General features: G+C 35.8%; 3 protein-coding genes across 3 annotated transcripts; all 3 read left to right on the top strand.

The window, feature by feature from the left end:
• Positions 1-816: 816 nt before the first annotated feature.
• On the top strand, positions 817-8,538 carry LOC105647129 (DNA-directed RNA polymerase II subunit RPB1). Its single transcript, XM_089720335.1, has 14 exons — positions 817-1,116; positions 1,316-1,579; positions 1,908-2,207; positions 2,287-2,445; positions 2,612-2,773; positions 2,885-3,105; positions 3,189-3,330; positions 3,418-3,753; positions 3,850-4,136; positions 4,365-4,623; positions 4,704-7,765; positions 7,920-7,991; positions 8,089-8,139; positions 8,238-8,538. The coding sequence occupies exons 1-14, from the start codon at positions 1,033-1,035 to the stop codon at positions 8,380-8,382; spliced, it is 5,544 nt and encodes a 1,847-aa protein (XP_089576461.1). The 5' UTR covers positions 817-1,032; the 3' UTR covers positions 8,383-8,538.
• A 390-nt stretch (positions 8,539-8,928) lies between these two features.
• Positions 8,929-10,187, top strand: LOC105628596 (uncharacterized). Its single transcript, XM_012210045.4, has one exon. The coding sequence runs from the start codon at positions 9,391-9,393 to the stop codon at positions 9,946-9,948; it is 558 nt and encodes a 185-aa protein (XP_012065435.1). The 5' UTR covers positions 8,929-9,390; the 3' UTR covers positions 9,949-10,187.
• Positions 10,188-12,890: 2,703 nt separating this feature from the next.
• On the top strand, positions 12,891-18,345 carry LOC105628511 (phospholipase D delta). Its single transcript, XM_012209930.4, has 10 exons — positions 12,891-14,236; positions 15,117-15,233; positions 15,732-15,929; positions 16,166-16,465; positions 16,555-16,623; positions 16,709-16,856; positions 16,963-17,111; positions 17,190-17,342; positions 17,500-17,700; positions 17,981-18,345. The coding sequence occupies exons 1-10, from the start codon at positions 13,289-13,291 to the stop codon at positions 18,275-18,277; spliced, it is 2,580 nt and encodes an 859-aa protein (XP_012065320.2). The 5' UTR covers positions 12,891-13,288; the 3' UTR covers positions 18,278-18,345.
• The last annotated feature ends 467 nt before the right edge of the window (positions 18,346-18,812 follow it).

Here is an 18,812-nt window from a genome sequence, read left to right as displayed (position 1 = left end):
ACATGTGCTGTTATATTTTATTACTTATTAGAAATTAAATAAATAATTTTAAAATATTAGAAAAATAATAATAATAATTTTCTTTACTTTTAACCCAAGTTTTCTCGCTAAAATAAATGTATTATGTTAATCAAGTTTATAGTTAGAAGCGAACTTCCTAGTAACGTATTTTTATTTGCAATTTAACTCTTAACTATATTTAAGGTGCTATTCCAACAGAAAATCAAAGTTCAAAGTGAGACCGAAAAAAAAAAATCAAATTGGAATAAAAAAAAAAAAGTTGAGGCTGACGTGTCTTAAACAGATGCAACTCTTGGACAACAATTGTCAAAAACAGTTTTGTCTAAAAACCATTTTATTTTCTTTTTAAATTTAAATTTAAATTTAAAAATTGAAAATAAAATGATAACATAATTTTTAGAAAAAAAAAAAAAAAAACAGTGAAATAAAAGCAAAAGATAGAAACTATAGCAATAAAAGAAATCTATACAATGAAGAAAGTGAACTAACAGATAAGCAGTCACAACCTGTTTTTGGCGCTCGATTTCAGTTGACAAAGCAATCATTTCATTTTTAACAGCCTCAAAACATCTAGAAAAGGCGCGAATCGCCGTTAGAATGTTTATTCGCCTGTAAAGAGGAAATTGGGTTCAAGTTGTAAAACCGACCGACTCTAGTCAGATTAATATATATTCGGGTCGGATCCGTTTCTTGACCCCCATCAAACCCGAAAGAGACCGACTTTGACCGTCACTACCTAGGGGTAATTTGTCTATAAATACCCTTTTTGGGTCAATGTTTCCTTTGTTTAGAGAGTTCTCGATTGAGAGAATTTCTCGGAGAGGTTTTTGGCTCCTTCACAGCCAATCTACCTCCATACTTGCTTAAACGAACAAAATTCAAAATAATAGCAAAAAAGTTCAAAATTTTAAACGTAACTATTTTTACAGAATCAGTTTGAATCAACTTTCAATTTCAGTTCTCATTTTCTTCGAAGAATCTAGGGTTAGTGTGGTGTATAGTAAGCTCGCAATGGATACAAGGTTCCCTTATTCGCCGGCGGAAGTTGCCAATGTCCGTATGGTCCAGTTCGGGATACTTAGCCCCGATGAGATTGTAAATTCTCATATTTCCACCGTTTCTTTTAGTTTCTTGCTCTTTCAGCTGCTTAAAGATTATAGAATGAGACTTCTAGTTCCTTTGCTACTGTTACTGTTCTATCCTTGTTCTTTTGGTGGTGTGTATGCGTTGGAGTTGGGAATTGCTATGGAGTTAGTGTTCTTGATTTTTGATTTATGTTGTTCTTTGGTGGCAGAGGCAAATGTCTGTGGTACAAGTTGAGTACAGTGAAACTACAGAGAGGGGCAAGCCTAAGCCAGGTGGCTTGAGTGATCCGAGACTGGGTACGATTGACAGGAAGATGAAATGTGAGACTTGTAATGCGAATATGGCTGAATGCCCAGGTCATTTTGGTCACCTGGAGTTGGCGAAGCCAATGTTTCATATTGGTTTCATGAAAACTGTATTGAGCATCATGCGATGCGTATGTTTCAACTGTTCCAAGATTTTGGCTGATGAGGTACTTCTTTTGAATAGAATTACTATTAGCTTTATTGCTTGTAGTTTAGTTGTGTAAGCATGTCATGAAGAAAGTTTCGGTTCCTTACATAATATGAGGAGCCAATCTGGTACTAAGTTATGTTTAGAACTTATTCTTGCTGTAATAAATGAAATGCCATGAACAAATTGGCCTGTAGGAGCTTACATCATTATGTAAATTGTTACGTTTATCACCAGTTAATAGGACAATCTACTAGTTTTGCATTCTTGATTATCATGATATCGGGAGCTTTTCTATATATTTATTTATTTATTTATTTATTTATTTATTTATTTCCTTCATACAGGAAGATCACAAGTTTAAGCAAGCTTTGAAAATAAGGAATCCCAAAAACAGGCTGAAAAAGATTCTTGATGCTTGCAAAAATAAGACTAAATGTGAAGGTGGTGATGATATTGATGTTCAAGGTCAAGATACTGAAGAGCCAGTGAAAAAGAGTCGAGGTGGATGTGGTGCTCAGCAGCCAAAACTTTCTATTGAAGGTATGGAGATGATTGCAGAGTACAAGTCTCAAAGGAAGAAAAATGATGACCAGGAACACCTTCCTGAACCAGTGGAAAGAAAGCAGACACTTACAGCCGAAAGGGTAATCTTACCCAAACTTAGAAATCTTTAGTCTTATGTCCAAATCATACAGGATGCTAATTTCTCTATTGGTACTGCAGGTTCTTAGTGTTTTGAAAAGGATAAGTGATGAGGACTGCCAATTGCTGGGATTTAACCCAAAGTATGCACGTCCAGATTGGATGATTCTACAAGTTCTTCCAATTCCACCACCTCCAGTGAGGCCCTCTGTGATGATGGATACATCCTCTAGGAGCGAGGCAAGCTTCTTTTTTTTTTTTTGGTTTATTACAAGGAACCCTTATTTCTAAATACTTATTTTTCTGTATTCGGATATATGCTGTTTTGCATTTGAGCTTTCATCACGATTAAGCAAATTTTAACTTGTCTAAAATCATCATAGTTTCTTGTCTTTGCTGAATCCAGGATGATTTGACACATCAGTTGGCAATGATTATTAGGCACAATGAAAATCTGAAGAAACAAGAGAGGGGTGGGGCACCTGCACACATCATATCAGAGTTTGCACAGTTGTTGCAGTTTCACATAGCCACATATTTTGACAATGAATTGCCCGGACAGCCAAGAGTATGGGTTCTTGGACAATCATTTATCTGGAGTTTAAACTGTATAAACTTAATATAATGTATGTATCTGGCTGTAAGAAGCTTATACTAGATGATCTGCCTTACTATGCAGGCTACACAAAGATCTGGGAGACCTATTAAATCAATTTGTAGTAGGCTTAAGGCCAAGGAAGGCCGAATTAGGGGTAACCTGATGGGGAAACGTGTAGATTTTTCTGCCCGTACAGTCATAACACCAGATCCCAATATCAATATTGATCAACTAGGTGTGCCTTGGAGTATTGCCTTGAATCTTACCTATCCGGAAACTGTGACTCCATATAACATTGAAAGGTCAATATCTGCTCAAAGCATTTACTTTTTTTTGTTCTTCTAATTCTTTTTATCTTTCTTAAGCATGGATTACCTTAAATCAGGTTGAAGGAGCTTGTTGAGTATGGGCCGCATCCTCCACCTGGTAAAACTGGTGCAAAATATATCATAAGAGATGATGGTCAAAGACTTGATCTTCGTTATTTGAAGAAAAGCAGTGATCATCATTTGGAGCTTGGTTACAAGGCATTGTTGACATATTTTAACCTTTTTTTTTTCACCTCAGTTACTTTTGCGTATTGCTTTTCCTGAATTCTTGAAATGCGGTTTCAGGTGGAGAGGCATTTGAATGATGGTGACTTTGTGCTCTTCAATCGACAACCCAGTCTCCATAAAATGTCAATTATGGGACATAGAATCAAGATTATGCCATACTCTACTTTCCGTTTAAACCTGTCTGTTACTTCACCATATAATGCTGATTTTGATGGTGATGAAATGAACATGCATGTTCCTCAATCATTTGAGGCTAGAGCAGAGGTATTGGAGCTGATGATGGTGCCTAAGTGCATTGTGTCGCCTCAATCAAACCGGCCAGTGATGGGAATTGTTCAGGATACACTTTTAGGATGCCGGAAGATCACTAAGAGGGACACTTTCATAGAGAAGGTGATAGTTGGAGAGCATCATTTGGTTTTATTGGCTATTTAGCTGTATTCTACTGTCTTGATGGCATAAAGGTGATTTTTGTGCCTCATTTGGCAGGATGTCTTCATGAATATACTGATGTGGTGGGAGGATTTTGATGGGAAAGTTCCTGCTCCTGCAATCCTGAAGCCACGACCTCTTTGGACAGGAAAACAAGTTTTTAATCTTATCATTCCAAAGCAGATAAATCTTATTAGAACTGCTGCATGGCACACGGATACAGATAGAGGTATCATTACTCCAGGAGATACTCTAGTTCGAATAGAAAAAGGAGAGCTACTATCTGGAACTCTTTGCAAGAAAACTCTTGGGACCTCTACTGGAAGTCTTATTCATGTCATTTGGTATGCATTTTCTAATCTGTATTTTTGGACAGTGGCAAACATACGTCTTCTGCAGATACTTCTTAAGTTTATAGGCAGATAGTTGCAGAAATCTGCTAATTGTAGTCTTAAGAACTCTTAGTTTTCTGCCTTCAAGTCATGTTTCATTACTGGATGGATTTTGAGCATCTGCTTTAAATGGAACTTAGCCTGCTATGGTGTTTAATTGAATGTGTTTTTTGCATGCAGGGAAGAGGTTGGTCCAGATGCAGCTCGCAAATTTTTGGGCCATACTCAATGGCTTGTGAACTATTGGCTTTTGCAAAATGGTTTTACCATTGGCATTGGAGATACAATTGCTGATGCAGCTACGATGGAGAAAATCAATGAAACTATTTCAAAAGCAAAAAATGATGTGAAGGAACTTATTAGGAAGGCTCAAAACAAGGAACTAGAACCTGAACCTGGACGGACTATGATGGAATCATTTGAAAACAAAGTGAATCAGGTGCTTAGGAAATGGTTCCTACTCATTCTCCTTTGTCTGGCTATTTTTTATTGCTTCCTAACGCATTTGCCATCTTTTAGACTTTGAATACAGCTCGTGATGATGCTGGAAGCAGTGCCCAAAAGAGTTTGTCTGAGAGTAACAACCTCAAGGCCATGGTTACTGCAGGATCTAAAGGGAGTTTCATTAATATATCTCAGATGACTGCTTGTGTGGGGCAGCAAAATGTTGAAGGTAAGCGTATACCGTATGGTTTTATAGATCGGACGTTGCCTCACTTTACCAAGGATGACTATGGGCCGGAAAGTCGTGGGTTTGTGGAGAATTCATATTTGCGTGGGTTGACCCCCCAGGAGTTCTTTTTTCATGCTATGGGTGGTAGGGAAGGTCTTATCGATACTGCAGTGAAGACTTCTGAGACTGGGTATATTCAGAGGCGGCTGGTGAAGGCCATGGAGGATATTATGGTTAAATATGATGGCACTGTTAGGAATTCACTGGGAGATGTTATTCAGTTTCTCTATGGGGAAGATGGTATGGATGCTGTCTGGATAGAATCTCAGAAGCTGGATTCATTAAAAATGAAGAAATCAGAATTTGACAGGGTCTTCAGATATGAACTCGATGATGAAAATTGGAACCCTTCTTACATGATGCCGGATCACATTGAGGATTTGAAAAATATCCGAGAATTGCGCGATGTATTTGATGCTGAATTTCAAAAACTTGAAGCGGATAGATGCCAACTAGGAACAGAGATTGCAACTACAGGTGATAATTCTTGGCCATTGCCTGTTAACCTCATGAGGCTTATTTGGAATGCACAGAAGACTTTCAAGGTTGATACGAGAAGGCCCTCAGACATTCATCCAATGGAAGCTGTAGAAGCTGTTGATAAGCTACAGGAGAGATTAAAAGTTGTTCCTGGGGATGATCCACTGAGTATCGAAGCCCAAAAGAATGCCACTCTTTTCTTTGGAATTTTGCTTCGTAGCACTCTTGCCAGTAAAAGGGTGTTGGAGGAATACAGGCTTACTCGAGAAGCATTTGATTGGGTTATTGGTGAGATAGAATCCCGGTTCTTGCAGTCATTGGTAGCGCCTGGGGAAATGATAGGTTGTGTTGCTGCACAGTCCATTGGAGAGCCTGCTACACAAATGACTCTCAATACTTTCCACTATGCTGGTGTTAGTGCAAAGAATGTCACTCTTGGTGTTCCCAGGCTAAGGGAAATTATTAATGTAGCTAAAAAGATCAAAACACCTTCTCTTTCTGTCTACCTGACACCAGAATGTAATGGCACAAAGGAGAAGGCTAAGACTGTTCAATGTGCTCTGGAATACACTACTCTCAGGAGTGTTACTCAAGCTACAGAAGTATGGTATGATCCAGATCCTATGAGTACCATAATTGAAGAGGATGCTGAATTTGTGAAGTCATATTATGAAATGCCGGATGAAGAGGTTGCACCGGAAAAAATCTCTCCTTGGTTGCTACGTATAGAGTTGAACCGTGAAATGATGGTTGATAAGAAGCTTAACATGGCTGACATTGCTGAGAAAATCAATCTTGAATTTGATGATGATTTGACATGTATATTTAATGATGACAATGCTGAAAAACTGATCCTCCGGATACGTATCATGAATGATGAGGCTCCGAAGGGCGAATTGAATGATGAGTCTGCTGAGGATGATGTTTTCCTGAAAAAGATTGAGAGTAACATGCTGACAGAAATGGCTCTCCGTGGTATCCCAGATATAAACAAGGTCTTTATTAAACATGGTAAAGTTAGCAAATTTGATGAGAATGATGGATTTAAGACAGTAGAGGAATGGATGCTTGATACAGAGGGTGTCAATCTCCTGGCTGTTATGTGTAATGAAAATGTTGATGCAAGGAGGACAACAAGCAATCACTTGATTGAAGTTATTGAAGTTCTTGGTATTGAGGCTGTTCGACGCTCCTTGCTAGATGAGTTGAGGGTCGTTATATCTTTCGATGGATCTTATGTGAATTACCGACATCTGGCTATACTGTGTGATACCATGACATATCGTGGCCATTTGATGGCCATCACCCGCCATGGTATCAATCGGAATGACACCGGGCCATTGATGAGGTGCTCGTTTGAAGAGACTGTGGACATTCTTCTTGATGCTGCTGTGTATGCTGAATCAGATTACTTGAGGGGTGTCACTGAAAAAATAATGCTCGGTCAGCTTGCACCAATTGGAACAGGAAGCTGTTCCTTATATCTCAATGATGAAATGTTGAAGAATGCTATAGAACTTCAGCTTCCTAGTTATATGGATGGCCTGGACTTTGGCATGACTCCAGCTCGTTCTCCAGTATCAGGAACTCCTTACCATGAGGGAATGATGTCTCTGAGTTACTTGCTGAGCCCAAATCTCCGCCTCTCACCCATTACTGATGCTCAGTTCTCACCATATGTTGGTGGAATCGCTTTCTCTCCTGCGTCATCTCCTGGCTACAGCCCATCATCTCCGGGCTACAGTCCATCTTCCCCTGGATATAGTCCTACATCTCCTGGATACAGTCCTACCTCACCTGGTTACAGCCCTACCTCTCCTGGATATAGCCCAACTTCACCGACCTACAGCCCCAGTTCTCCTGGCTATAGTCCAACCAGTCCTGCCTATTCTCCTACAAGTCCATCATATTCCCCAACTTCCCCAAGTTATAGCCCCACATCTCCCAGCTACAGCCCCACATCTCCCAGTTACAGTCCCACATCTCCCAGTTACAGTCCTACATCTCCAAGCTACAGCCCTACTTCTCCAGTTTATAGTCCTACCTCACCAGCATATAGTCCCTCTTCTCCTGCATACAGTCCCACCTCACCGTCATACAGCCTGACTTCTCCTTCCTATAGCCGCACATCACCTTCTTATAGTCCGACTTCTCCATCTTATAGTCCTACATCTCCATCATATAGCCCAACTTCACCTGCATATAGCCCCACATCCCCTGGGTACAGCCCCACCTCTCCGAGCTATAGCCCTACTTCACCAAGCTATAATCCTCAGTCAGCTAAATACAGTCTTTCAATGGCATACTCACCAAGCAGTCCTAGATTATCACCATCCAGTCCTTACAGTCCTACATCTCCAAATTATAGGTAAGCTAACACTTCAACGGATAGTTGGTTCTTTGCTTGTTATTTTATTCTAGTTTTGGACTCCATGAGCTCCCCTTCAATAGTTATGATGATGAACTCTTGCTCTGTTCTCTTACTGCTTATTTATTATGTATTTTTAAATGTTGTCCTGCAGCCCGACATCACCATCGTATTCCCCAACCTCCCCATCATATTCCCCTTCAAGTCCAACATATAGTCCTAGCAGGTGAGTCTTATTGTGCTGCTCGGCTGCTGCTACATCTAAAATTTTTAAGCTTTTGGCATTGTGCATTCTTATCATGCTTTATCTTGTTTTTCCTCAGCCCATATAATTCTGGAGCACCAGATTATAGCCCAAGTTCTCCACAATATAGGTAAGCCCAAAATCAATTCTAAATTCCCTAAACAATACATTGATCTAAATGGATCAAAATGATTACAGTTGTTTCGCATTCTGTTTTATTCTGTGCAGTCCTAGTGCTGGGTACTCGCCAAGTGCACCTGGGTACTCACCATCATCAACCAGCCAATACACTCCTCAAACGAGTACTGAGGATGACAGGAATAACAAAGGGGACAGGAATGCAAGGGATAACGATGACAGGAGCAGTCGATGAGGCAAAATTGATCACATGAAAAGCTTGTTAGGAAGAAAAGGTCAAGTTGTTCTTTTGTACTTCTATTGTGTTCATGATCTTTGGATAAAAATTGTTGTATGTTGACAAAACTTCTTGTAAGACCTATCTTTGTAGGGAGGTATAGCGTAGTTACAACTGGCTTTTTTTTTTTTTTTTTTTTTTTTTTTTTTAAAAAAAAGGTTCAGGTTGTTTTTACTGTGACATAAGTTTATTTGATGATGTTGTTGTATAAACAAGTGGAACTAAACTTTTCACTTGTTTGTTGGCATCTGTATACTTGTATTTTAGACTTACAGTTTGTATGGTCACCCTTAACCTTAAATAGTGGTTGTAACAGTATTCAGTTCATCAGTATATATTGTAACCGTGAAAGGAAATAGAGTACAATATTTAACTCATTTTTGTGATATTTGCAGTAATTCTGGGGCCCAATTGTTGATTCAGAGTCATTACCTTGTGTTTTACTGGTGTTTCATCAAACATCGATCAACTCTTTGAAACTTTAGACATCAACATAGAAGCTACATCGAGGAATATTATAAATAATAGGAGATAATGTTTTAACTTGAATATTATAAATAATAGGAACAATGTTTTGTTGAAGTCAAAACATTGATCGATACATGAAAATTTGTTGCCGAACATAGTTTTAATATAATACGGTTTCGGAGAAGTTGGAATCAAACCGATTTTAAATACTTTATGCCAGTGATTAGTTATGGTTATGCAAAGAAGCTATTAGTAGAAAAGAAAAGGAAACGTGCATAAGTGTCAAAAATGCCTTCTTCCTTCCTCCTACAAAGTCAAAAAGTAAAGAATTGCCACGCAGAGCATGTGTGTCTGACTGGATAAACTATTTAACTATATTTGACTGCAGAAATTATTTAACTATTCTACTACATTAAGGAGGCCGGCAATGAAAGTCAACTAACACCCTTCTCTTCAAATACTTCTTTCTCAAACCTGAAATTTAGGTGTTCTGTCTTAATGGGGAAACAACAGAAAAGAAAGAGTAATGTTTCAAATTTTCTTCCAAAAACATCAAACTTTCTTAGTCCACCTCCTAGTCCAGTTCGACCCAATACTCCAAAAAGATTGTCTTCTCCAAGTCCAAGAATATCACTTATTCCTAAAGAGATTCGTAGAAGAGCAAGAAGTTTAAGCTTTGACGCAAGAGAGCCTACCTCTCCTAAAGTTTCATGCATGGGCCAAGTCAAGAACAAGAACAAGAAGAAAACAAAGGATTCTGCAAAAATACCAGAAAATATGTTGTTTCTATGTTCTTGTCGTGGAGCAATAGTTAAGATTTTCAAGGGAAAGCAACAAAATGAGGAATCTAATAATGTATTTGATAAGGGACCTCCTGTGTTGGACACTTTTGAGATGAAGGCTCATGAGGGTGCAAGTACGGTGGGAAGTAACTGTTTAAAGGATGAGAAGAGTGGGGATGAAGAAAGGGATGGAGAGGTTTCTGTAGAACCAAGAAAACAAGTTAATTTGTGGAGGAAACGTGCCTTGTCTCCTCCTAGACCTCTTCGAGTGTAAACAAAAAACAATAACTCAGAAAGAATTTGGTTTAAACATATTTTCTATTACTTGTATATCTTTTGCCTTTGAAATATGAAAATCAGAATAACTGAAGTATTTGTTTCAAGAATGGTAGTTATTTGTATACTGGTTCAACGGTTGAGTACCTATTTGTAATATTGTTAAAAATTGGGAGCATTAAGAGAACTATCCTTTCTTTTTTTCCTTGGAACTAAAGAATTTCTGTTGCAATACAATTGTTCATAAATAATTTTGCTGCTCTCTGTTTCTTGCCAGTTGAAATTTGGTGAATTTACAGTTAAAAATATAAACTTTAAGGATGCATAATATTATTATAAAAGAAATCATTAAATCTCATCTACAAATGGGAAAAAAAAATCTTAGAAAAATAAAATTAATTCTCCAAAGTGCAAGACTATCCCAAATGGAATTGATGAGAGCAAGGCCCCATAAGAAAGGTGGACAAGATATTATCATTTTGGATAAGTTTGAGACTTTCACAGACACAGGATAAGAAAGGTGAGAAAGGCTAAGATATTTATTGCTTTTATTTTTATTTTTGTTTTTTGTAATATGCCATTAATTGTAAACATTTGTGTGACTTGTTGGAATTAATGATTAGAAGTTTGAGAGTGGCTGCCCACTCAATTGGGAATTTTTGGCCCCTCTTTACTCCTATTTTGATCAATTGAATCCTTAATGAGTTAATGTTTACGTAGCATTTTATCATATGTTAAAAAAATTAAAAGCTACATAAAAAATTATTATCGGCTAGATGCAAAATAATAAATTTATAAAGGAAAAAGCATGAGTCTCACCTATAGACATTAGATTAGATAAGTAATCTTACCCTGTAGTGTAGTTTAAGCTATTGATCTACGTAATTGGAAGTAACTAATTTAATTTACGATGAAATCTAGAAATCGATCACTGATCCAATTTAAGTATCTCTACAAGATAAATGTCAATAGAAAACTAAAAAATCGAATTTAAACCCTCAAAATTTTATTTATTTGAGTATAATCTCCACGCTTCATTAGCTCACACCTTGTTGGCAATAAAATAGTACTTATAGTTAGTAATATTTTTCTAATAGCATCAAAAATTGTTTAATGATTTTTTGAATTTGTGAAATTTGGAATTGTGTCAAATTTTAATGGGAAAAAATTAAGTAAATTTTACTTAATTATTTTCTTAATATAAGTTTAACTTATTATAAAATAAAATTAACAACAGAATTTTTCATTCACTTTCATTAATACTGAAAAAAGGATTTATTTTTATAAGTAGATGAAGGGGAGACCAAGAATTTAATTAATTTGTCAAGAAGGGTGACCGTGGAGCTATACACACAAATTTAGAGCCATGGATCCAAATTTTTTTAAAATTTAATTTATTTTTATTTTTATTTTCAAAAATATATCCAATATTTAAATTCCCATAATTTAAAATCTAATTGCACTCATGCCTTTGATTTTTTTTTTCCCCATAAAAATATCATTTGTGCTTGTAAACTGTAGCAACAGTAATTCAAACATCATTGGGATTCCTTTATGAGCTTGTTTTCTTGGATTTTTCATATATAAAAAAGCAATTCTTTTATAGATTTTTGTTTGCCTGGGTTTTGACTTTTTACTTCATTAAAAATAATAAAATATCTGAAATTGAATTCCCAATTTGAAAGCTAACATAATTGTACGATGTCGTTTAAAAATGATTTTATATGCAATATGGGTACTTATTGGTGAATTAGAATTATTTATACTTGGTAGATAAACTTGTCCATACGTCAATCTAATTTAATATTGATATATTTTGTGCAATGAAGAAGATATCAGTTTTTTTTTTTTTATTATAGATATAATAAGGAATGTAATTTTCCTTCGTACAGTGAAATATAAAAGTTTTTAGCTCTTTCAGTCAGTGCACTTTATTCTTATTCTTACGGAAATTGAGTTCCACTCCAAATATTAGCGTCTTGTTATTGGCGGAAAAAAAGATAAGCAAATTAATAATAAATTATATTCTTTCATCCCATAATTATTGTTTTGCTTTTTTTTTTTTAATTGTTGTCCAATTTATTTTTTGAAAAATGAATAATATTGAAAGTTTATTATTTTAAACCGTTCGATATGATTCTCAGTCAACAAATTAATAATCAAACTACTACATTAAAATATTAACATTTTAATCATTTAAGAAAATTCTATTTAATCAAATATTTGACTATAATTTAATGAATTTTCAAGAATAATTTAAACATAAAAGGTATATCAAGAGAAAACGAAGAAAATTTTAATTATATTAAATAAATTTTCTTAATGTGTATGCAAGTTAAATAAGTATAATTATTATGTAACAGAAGAAGTAATAATTAGGGTGAGCAAATGGTAGATTTGATTCAAACTGAGCCAAATCGAAATTTTTGAACGACAGAGAAAATTGAATTAATATTGCACATTAATTGAATACATTTGAAATTATCTGTTGATTTGGCCAATTTTGATCGATTTTTACCATATTGCATCAGATGGATATCTATGAAATTGACTCGAACTAAATAATAAATTCGATTCAAACCGAATAATCAACAAACTGAACCTCTGTTGAATACCGATTAGAGGAGAGGGGCAATTGCTCCCCTCTTAATTTCCTATTTTGAAAAAAAAAAATTTTCCCTTAACGACACTGAGTTTTGAATCTTGGTGTAAGAGAATTTTTAAGACACTCTAGCCATTTTTCTTCCCTCCATTTTTTATAATATTCTTTTAATAAATTTTTATAATAGTTTACCCCTCTTTTGTAAATCTTAACTTTGTCCCTCCTTGAATAACTTATCCAACCGCACCGAAATGGGTTGATTCTGTTTTTGGTAGGTGGTTTTACCCACCCCTGGCTCTGGTTATAATGTTTTCAAATCGCAATTAACTACAAGTTAGTGTCAGTGTAAGATGTGCAAACACATCTCGAGTGGGTTTGACAATGCCAAGAATTGAGATTAGAGACAATATTCCTTCCACTTAAACCTCCACTCCCTCTCTCTCTCCCCCCACCTCTTGTCTCGTCCCTGTCCTGCAACTTTTTTTCTACTCAAGACATGAAATTCATGTCATCTCATTTCACACGTTCCATATGGTCTCAAATCTTCATCTCTCTTCTTCTAAACTAAGCTAACAATATCCAGAATCACTAAGCCAATCCCGTCATCTTTCTTCATCCCTTTCTCTCCTCTTCTCTACATCACCCACTTGACCCATCTTCTTGTCTTCGATCAATTTTGTTAATTGCTTTTTTTTTCACAGTTTCTGTTTATTTCTTTGGCTTCAAAGTTGCTTTCATGGCTTCTGAGATCTCTGGAAGTAATCAGCAACCCATTTATCTTCATGGTGACTTAGATTTGTATATCATTCAAGCTCGAACCTTGCCTAACATGGACATATTTCGTAGTTGCTATGCTGCTTGTACACCCGAGTCCACCACCTCCGCGGCTGCTACAGCCACTACTGACAAAACGACCGGCAATGATCAGGACGAGAAAATTCATCACCGCCGGAGGATAGTCAATAGTGACCCTTATGTCACTGTCGTTGTTCCTCAAGCTACTGTTGCACGAACTCGTGTCGTTAAGAACGCAAGAAACCCCAAGTGGAAAGAGCGGTTTTATATTGCTCTAGCACATCCCGTAATTGACCTTGAATTTCACGTTAAGGATAATGCTCTTCTTAGATCGGAGAATGTGGGAGTTGTTAAAATTCCGGCAAGAAGAATAGCCACTGGGGAAGTCATCAGTGATTGGTTTCCTATAATTGGTTATTCCGGTAAGCCACCAAAGCCAGACACTGCACTCCATCTAGAAATGAAATTTACGCCTTGTGAGAAGAATCCATTGTACAAGCATGGCATCGCCGGCGATCCTGAACAACGGGGAGTGAGGAATACTTACTTTCCTTTGAGAAAAGGAAGTAAATTGACTATGTATCAAGATGCCCATGTGCTTGATGATGAGTTACCTGAGATTAAAATTGATGATGGGAAGGTTTTTAAGCAACAGAAATGTTGGGAAGATATTTGTTATGCTATTTCAGAAGCTCACCATTTGATTTACGTTGTGGGTTGGTCTGTGTTTTATAAGATCAAGTTGGTTAGAGAACCCACTAGGCCATTGCCTCGAGGTGGGGATTTAACACTTGGTGAATTGCTTAAATATAAATCTGCAGAAGGAGTTAGGGTGTTGTTGCTTGTCTGGGATGATGTAACCTCACGTTCTATATTTGGTATTACTACGGTGAGAATTCTAGCTCATGATGTTCTGAATCTCTATTCTTTTCCTTTTCTTTTTCTTCATTTTCCAACGGTATTGGATGCTCTTTTGGATACGTAATATTTACTTAAACCGATCCATAGATAGAGCCATGGACCCGATCCTGATAGTTTTTTTACTCTTGGATACGGGACTAATTTCACTTTGAAATCTATAATATTGTTGTGATTTTGAAGTGCTTTTTTTCATATACCTAACCTTAAATTACTTGCCGTGTTTGGATCGTCTCATATACCAAGTCAATAAAAAAAAATTATTAATGTTTTGTCATTTTTTTGGAAAATATCATTGTTTCAATGAAAATTATTTGTATTTTTGCTCACCTATAAAGCGGATGTAAATAAATTTTTCCTTTACAAATTTAGAGCCAGGTTTTGCTCCTGTATAAAAATAATGAGATTAATTTGCTTAGATCATGTCTATGATTTCATCCGTTGATCAAACTAATAAAAATATAATTTTTTTAAAATGATTCTATTTTTGTCAATATACGAAGAAAAAGATTATGAAGTAGAAACAATTTTTTAAAATTTTTTATTTTTATTGGTTTGATCTACAAGTGAAATCATAAGTAAACATTTTTCGAACATTTATTGAAGATTACCTTGGTGTTTTAAATTTAGAAAATGACTTCTGTATATGAACCAAATGATAAAAGTATATATATATATATATATATATATATATATATATATATTCTTTTTCAAAACAAAGTGTCTTTCAATGAAAATAATTTTTAAAAAGTCACTTTATAATTAATTTGATTTATAGGTGGATCTAAGGCAAATTCCGAGCTTGTTGCAGTGGTGATAGCTAGTAATATAGTTTTGTATGTGTAATACAGCCAGGATTGATGAAGACGCATGATGAAGATACCAGGAAGTTTTTCAAACATTCATCGGTGATTTGTGTGTTGGCGCCTCGCTATCCCAGCAGTAATATTAGCTTTTTGAAACAAAAGGCAAGTTTTATTATTACTCCTACTGTTACTTATTTGTCTGTTTCCTGGAATTTTGGAAGAAAATGACAGAGAAGCGGAGCGGATATTACTATTCAGTACAAAATTACATCAGCTACTTATCAATTGCCACATCATAATAAGCACACCCAATCAATGAAATTTCAATTACGTACGATTAAACTATTTGAATTTAAAATTGGGTCCTAACAGTAGCCTACTAGATATTTATTTATTTTATAGTCCAATAATTAAATTACACGTAAAAGTCATTGATGTTACACTAGTTGGAAAATCAATTGAATTGACTGAATTCGAAACTGTTAGGTCTGGTTTCAGTTCCTTAATAAAAAAAATTATTAGAATAATAAAATAATTTTGTTTCTTTTCTAAAAAACTTAGGAAAAATATAAATAATTTTCATGGCCATGCATCTTTACTTAGCTTTGGGACTGTCTTCATACAACATCAAAAATGTGACTGTGAAGTAAACTTATACAGATTGTTGGGACTGTCTTCACACACCATCAAAAATGTGTTCTTGTGGACACACAGGCTGCTGGTAATAATAGGAAGATAACTGCATTTTTAGGCGGTCTTGATCTCTGTGATGGACGGTATGATACTCCTGAGCATCGACTGTTTCGTGACCTTGACACTGTATTCCATGGGGATTTCCATAATATAACATTTACTGATGTAAGTGATTGATCAGCAAGTACATTTGATCCATTCATGGCTTCCTTCTAGCTCTCTTCTTCTAGTATGGAATATGTAGAACTGCAACTTTACTGTATCTTGATTTTTAGTTGTAATTAGAATTTATCTGTTTCTTGCTAATGATCTTTTTTTTTTCAACCGAAGTTCAAGAACAAGTTTTTCTTCTGTTTTGATTGTTTTATCTCAATAATTTTTTGTGTTTTTGTGTTTACAAGCCTCTGATCAAAACACCGAGACAACCATGGCACGACTTGCATTGCAGAATTGATGGTCCTGCAGCATATGATGTTCTTATAAACTTTGAGCAGCGATGGAAGAAAGAAACAAAGTGGACAAAGTTTGGACTTTTATTCAGAAAGGTTTTTTGGGATGATGATTCCCTGTTAAAGATAGAACGTATGTCATGGATATTAAGTCCTCCCTTCACTATAAAGGATGATATGACAGTAGTTCCACCTGATGATCCCACAGTACATGTTTCCAGTGAAGAAGATCCTGAAAACTGGCATGTACAGGTCTGGTTTCTTTATAATTTTCTTTATTTTTTTTTTCAAAATCAAGTTGGAATTAACGCTCGTTCACATTATTTCTTTTCCTTTTGTAGGTTTTTCGCTCTATTGATAACGGATCGGTAAAAGGGTTTCCCAAAACTGTTCATCAATGTCGGGCTCAGGTTTATGCCATTTGTGCTTTTAATATAAGCTATGGCGTATCCAACATTTAGATTATCATTTCTGAAAGAAAGTTTTCTATTGCAGAACCTCATGACAGCGAAAAATCAGGTAATAGAAAGGAGCATTCAAGCTGCTTACATCCAGGCAATAAGATCTGCTCAGCATTTCATATACATTGAAAATCAGTATTTTCTTGGATCATCCTATGGATGGCCATCATATGAAAATGCAGGTTAAGATTCTAACAAGCAGGTTCCTTCTGCTATAGTGGTATTCTTTATATCCCTGGCTTCTGGGCAAGGACAAAAATTGTGGACTGAAAACTATGTTATGTGCAGGAGTTGATAATCTGATCCCAATGGAGTTGGCACTAAAGGTTGCCAGTAAAATTAGAGCCAATGAGAGATTTGCAGTGTATATTGTGGTCCCAATGTGGCCTGAGGGTGTCCCAACATCTGGCCCCATGCAAGAAATTCTATATTGGCAGGTAATCTTCTACCTAAACTGTAATAATTTGTGTGAAACATCTGTACATTTCTTACTCTCACAAGGTCAAATTTTGCAGAGCCAGACAATGCAAATGATGTACAATATCGTAGCACAGGAAATTAAATCAATGCAACTTGTTGATTCACATCCCAAAGATTACCTCAATTTCTATTGCCTTGGAAAACGAGAAGAAAATACCCAGCAGACTGTGATAACTGATGATGAAATGGTAATTGTTTAACATAGTCTCTTATTACCCTGTTTTGTCAGGTAATACTCTAGTTCCATTTGTAGCAGCAGAGTGCTTTTTTCTTCAAAGTTTTGCTTTGATTTATTCTTTGCAAGAATCTCATAAAATTTGTAACATTTACTATTTTCCTTTTCAGGTATCCGATTCTCAAAAATTTCAGCGGTTCACGATTTATGTCCATGCAAAGGGAATAATTGTGGATGATGAGTATGCCATTATTGGATCTGCCAATATCAACCAGAGATCCATGGCTGGTACAAAAGACACTGAGATAGCAATGGGTGCATATCAACCCCATCAAACTTGGGCTGCAAAGAAGAAACATCCACGTGGGCAGGTTGGTTTGAATAAGACTTGTTTATATTCTGTGTATGACATATGACATGGCATGCCGGAACTAATAAGGGATTACATCATAAAGTGAGAGACACCGAGTGAAATTGAGCCCATGAAAAACTATATTTATACATTTATCTTGTGGTTATTTTTTAAAATGGGTTCTACAGTTACATATCTATTATTGGCTTCTCATTCCATGTAACATCCTACATGGAATTGCGGTTTTATTATATTACGGCTGTTGATGGCGAGGTTGTCAACATGAATGAATTTTGCAGATATATGGATTTAGAATGTCACTGTGGGCTGAGCATTTTGGCGAGGTTCAAGGATTGTTCATGGAGCCTCAGAGTTTGGACTGTGTGAAGACAGTAAATAAAATTGCTGAAGAAAACTGGAAGAGATACACTGACCCTGATTTCAAAGTATTGCAAGGCCAACTTCTCAATTACCCAGTGCAGGTAGATGCTGATGGGAAGGTAGGCGCTTTATCTGGATTTGAGAATTTCCCAGATGTTGGTGGTAAGGTACTTGGAACTCATACCATAAAAGTTCCTGATATTTTAACAACATGATTTCCTTTCTCATTGTCTTCATAAAACATAAAAGAAAATTATTATTACCTTTCTATATTATGTCAAAAGCAATCGCTTCGCCTTTTTTAAAATATATTATTTCATCCCTAATATTTAATTTCATCGACTATTTAGTCTTTCCATCTACTTTTGAAGTTTTTGCCGTTAAATGTCTTTGCAAAAGAGGAAAATATTATTATCTTTTCACAAGGCAAAAGAAGATATTTTCATCTTTTTAAGACATATGATAGAAAAATTTTAAAAAAATGAATGGAATGACTGTTTGGCTCACGGAATAAAACATTGAGATTGAAGTAGTATATTTCTAGCAAAAGCAAAGGCGGAGTGATTAATTTTCGCAGAATATAAGGATATAATAGTAATTTTCTAAAAAAAAAATGAGAAGGAGAGATGCACATGTATTGTTGGATTTTATGGTGTGACAGATGTAAAGAGCTGCACGTAGTATTTCGTTTTGTATGCCTATTAAGTTTCCAAGTCTAGTGTGTGGGTAGAATTCATAAACCCATCTCCG

Source organism: Jatropha curcas, chromosome 4 (assembly GCF_041381405.1).
Source record: "Jatropha curcas cultivar XTBG-Jc1 chromosome 4, XTBG_Jcur_1.0, whole genome shotgun sequence".
Taxonomy (NCBI): Eukaryota; Viridiplantae; Streptophyta; class Magnoliopsida; order Malpighiales; family Euphorbiaceae; genus Jatropha; species Jatropha curcas.
The sequence above is the reverse complement of the archived record's forward strand: the minus strand, read 5'-3'. Positions and strand labels throughout refer to the sequence as shown.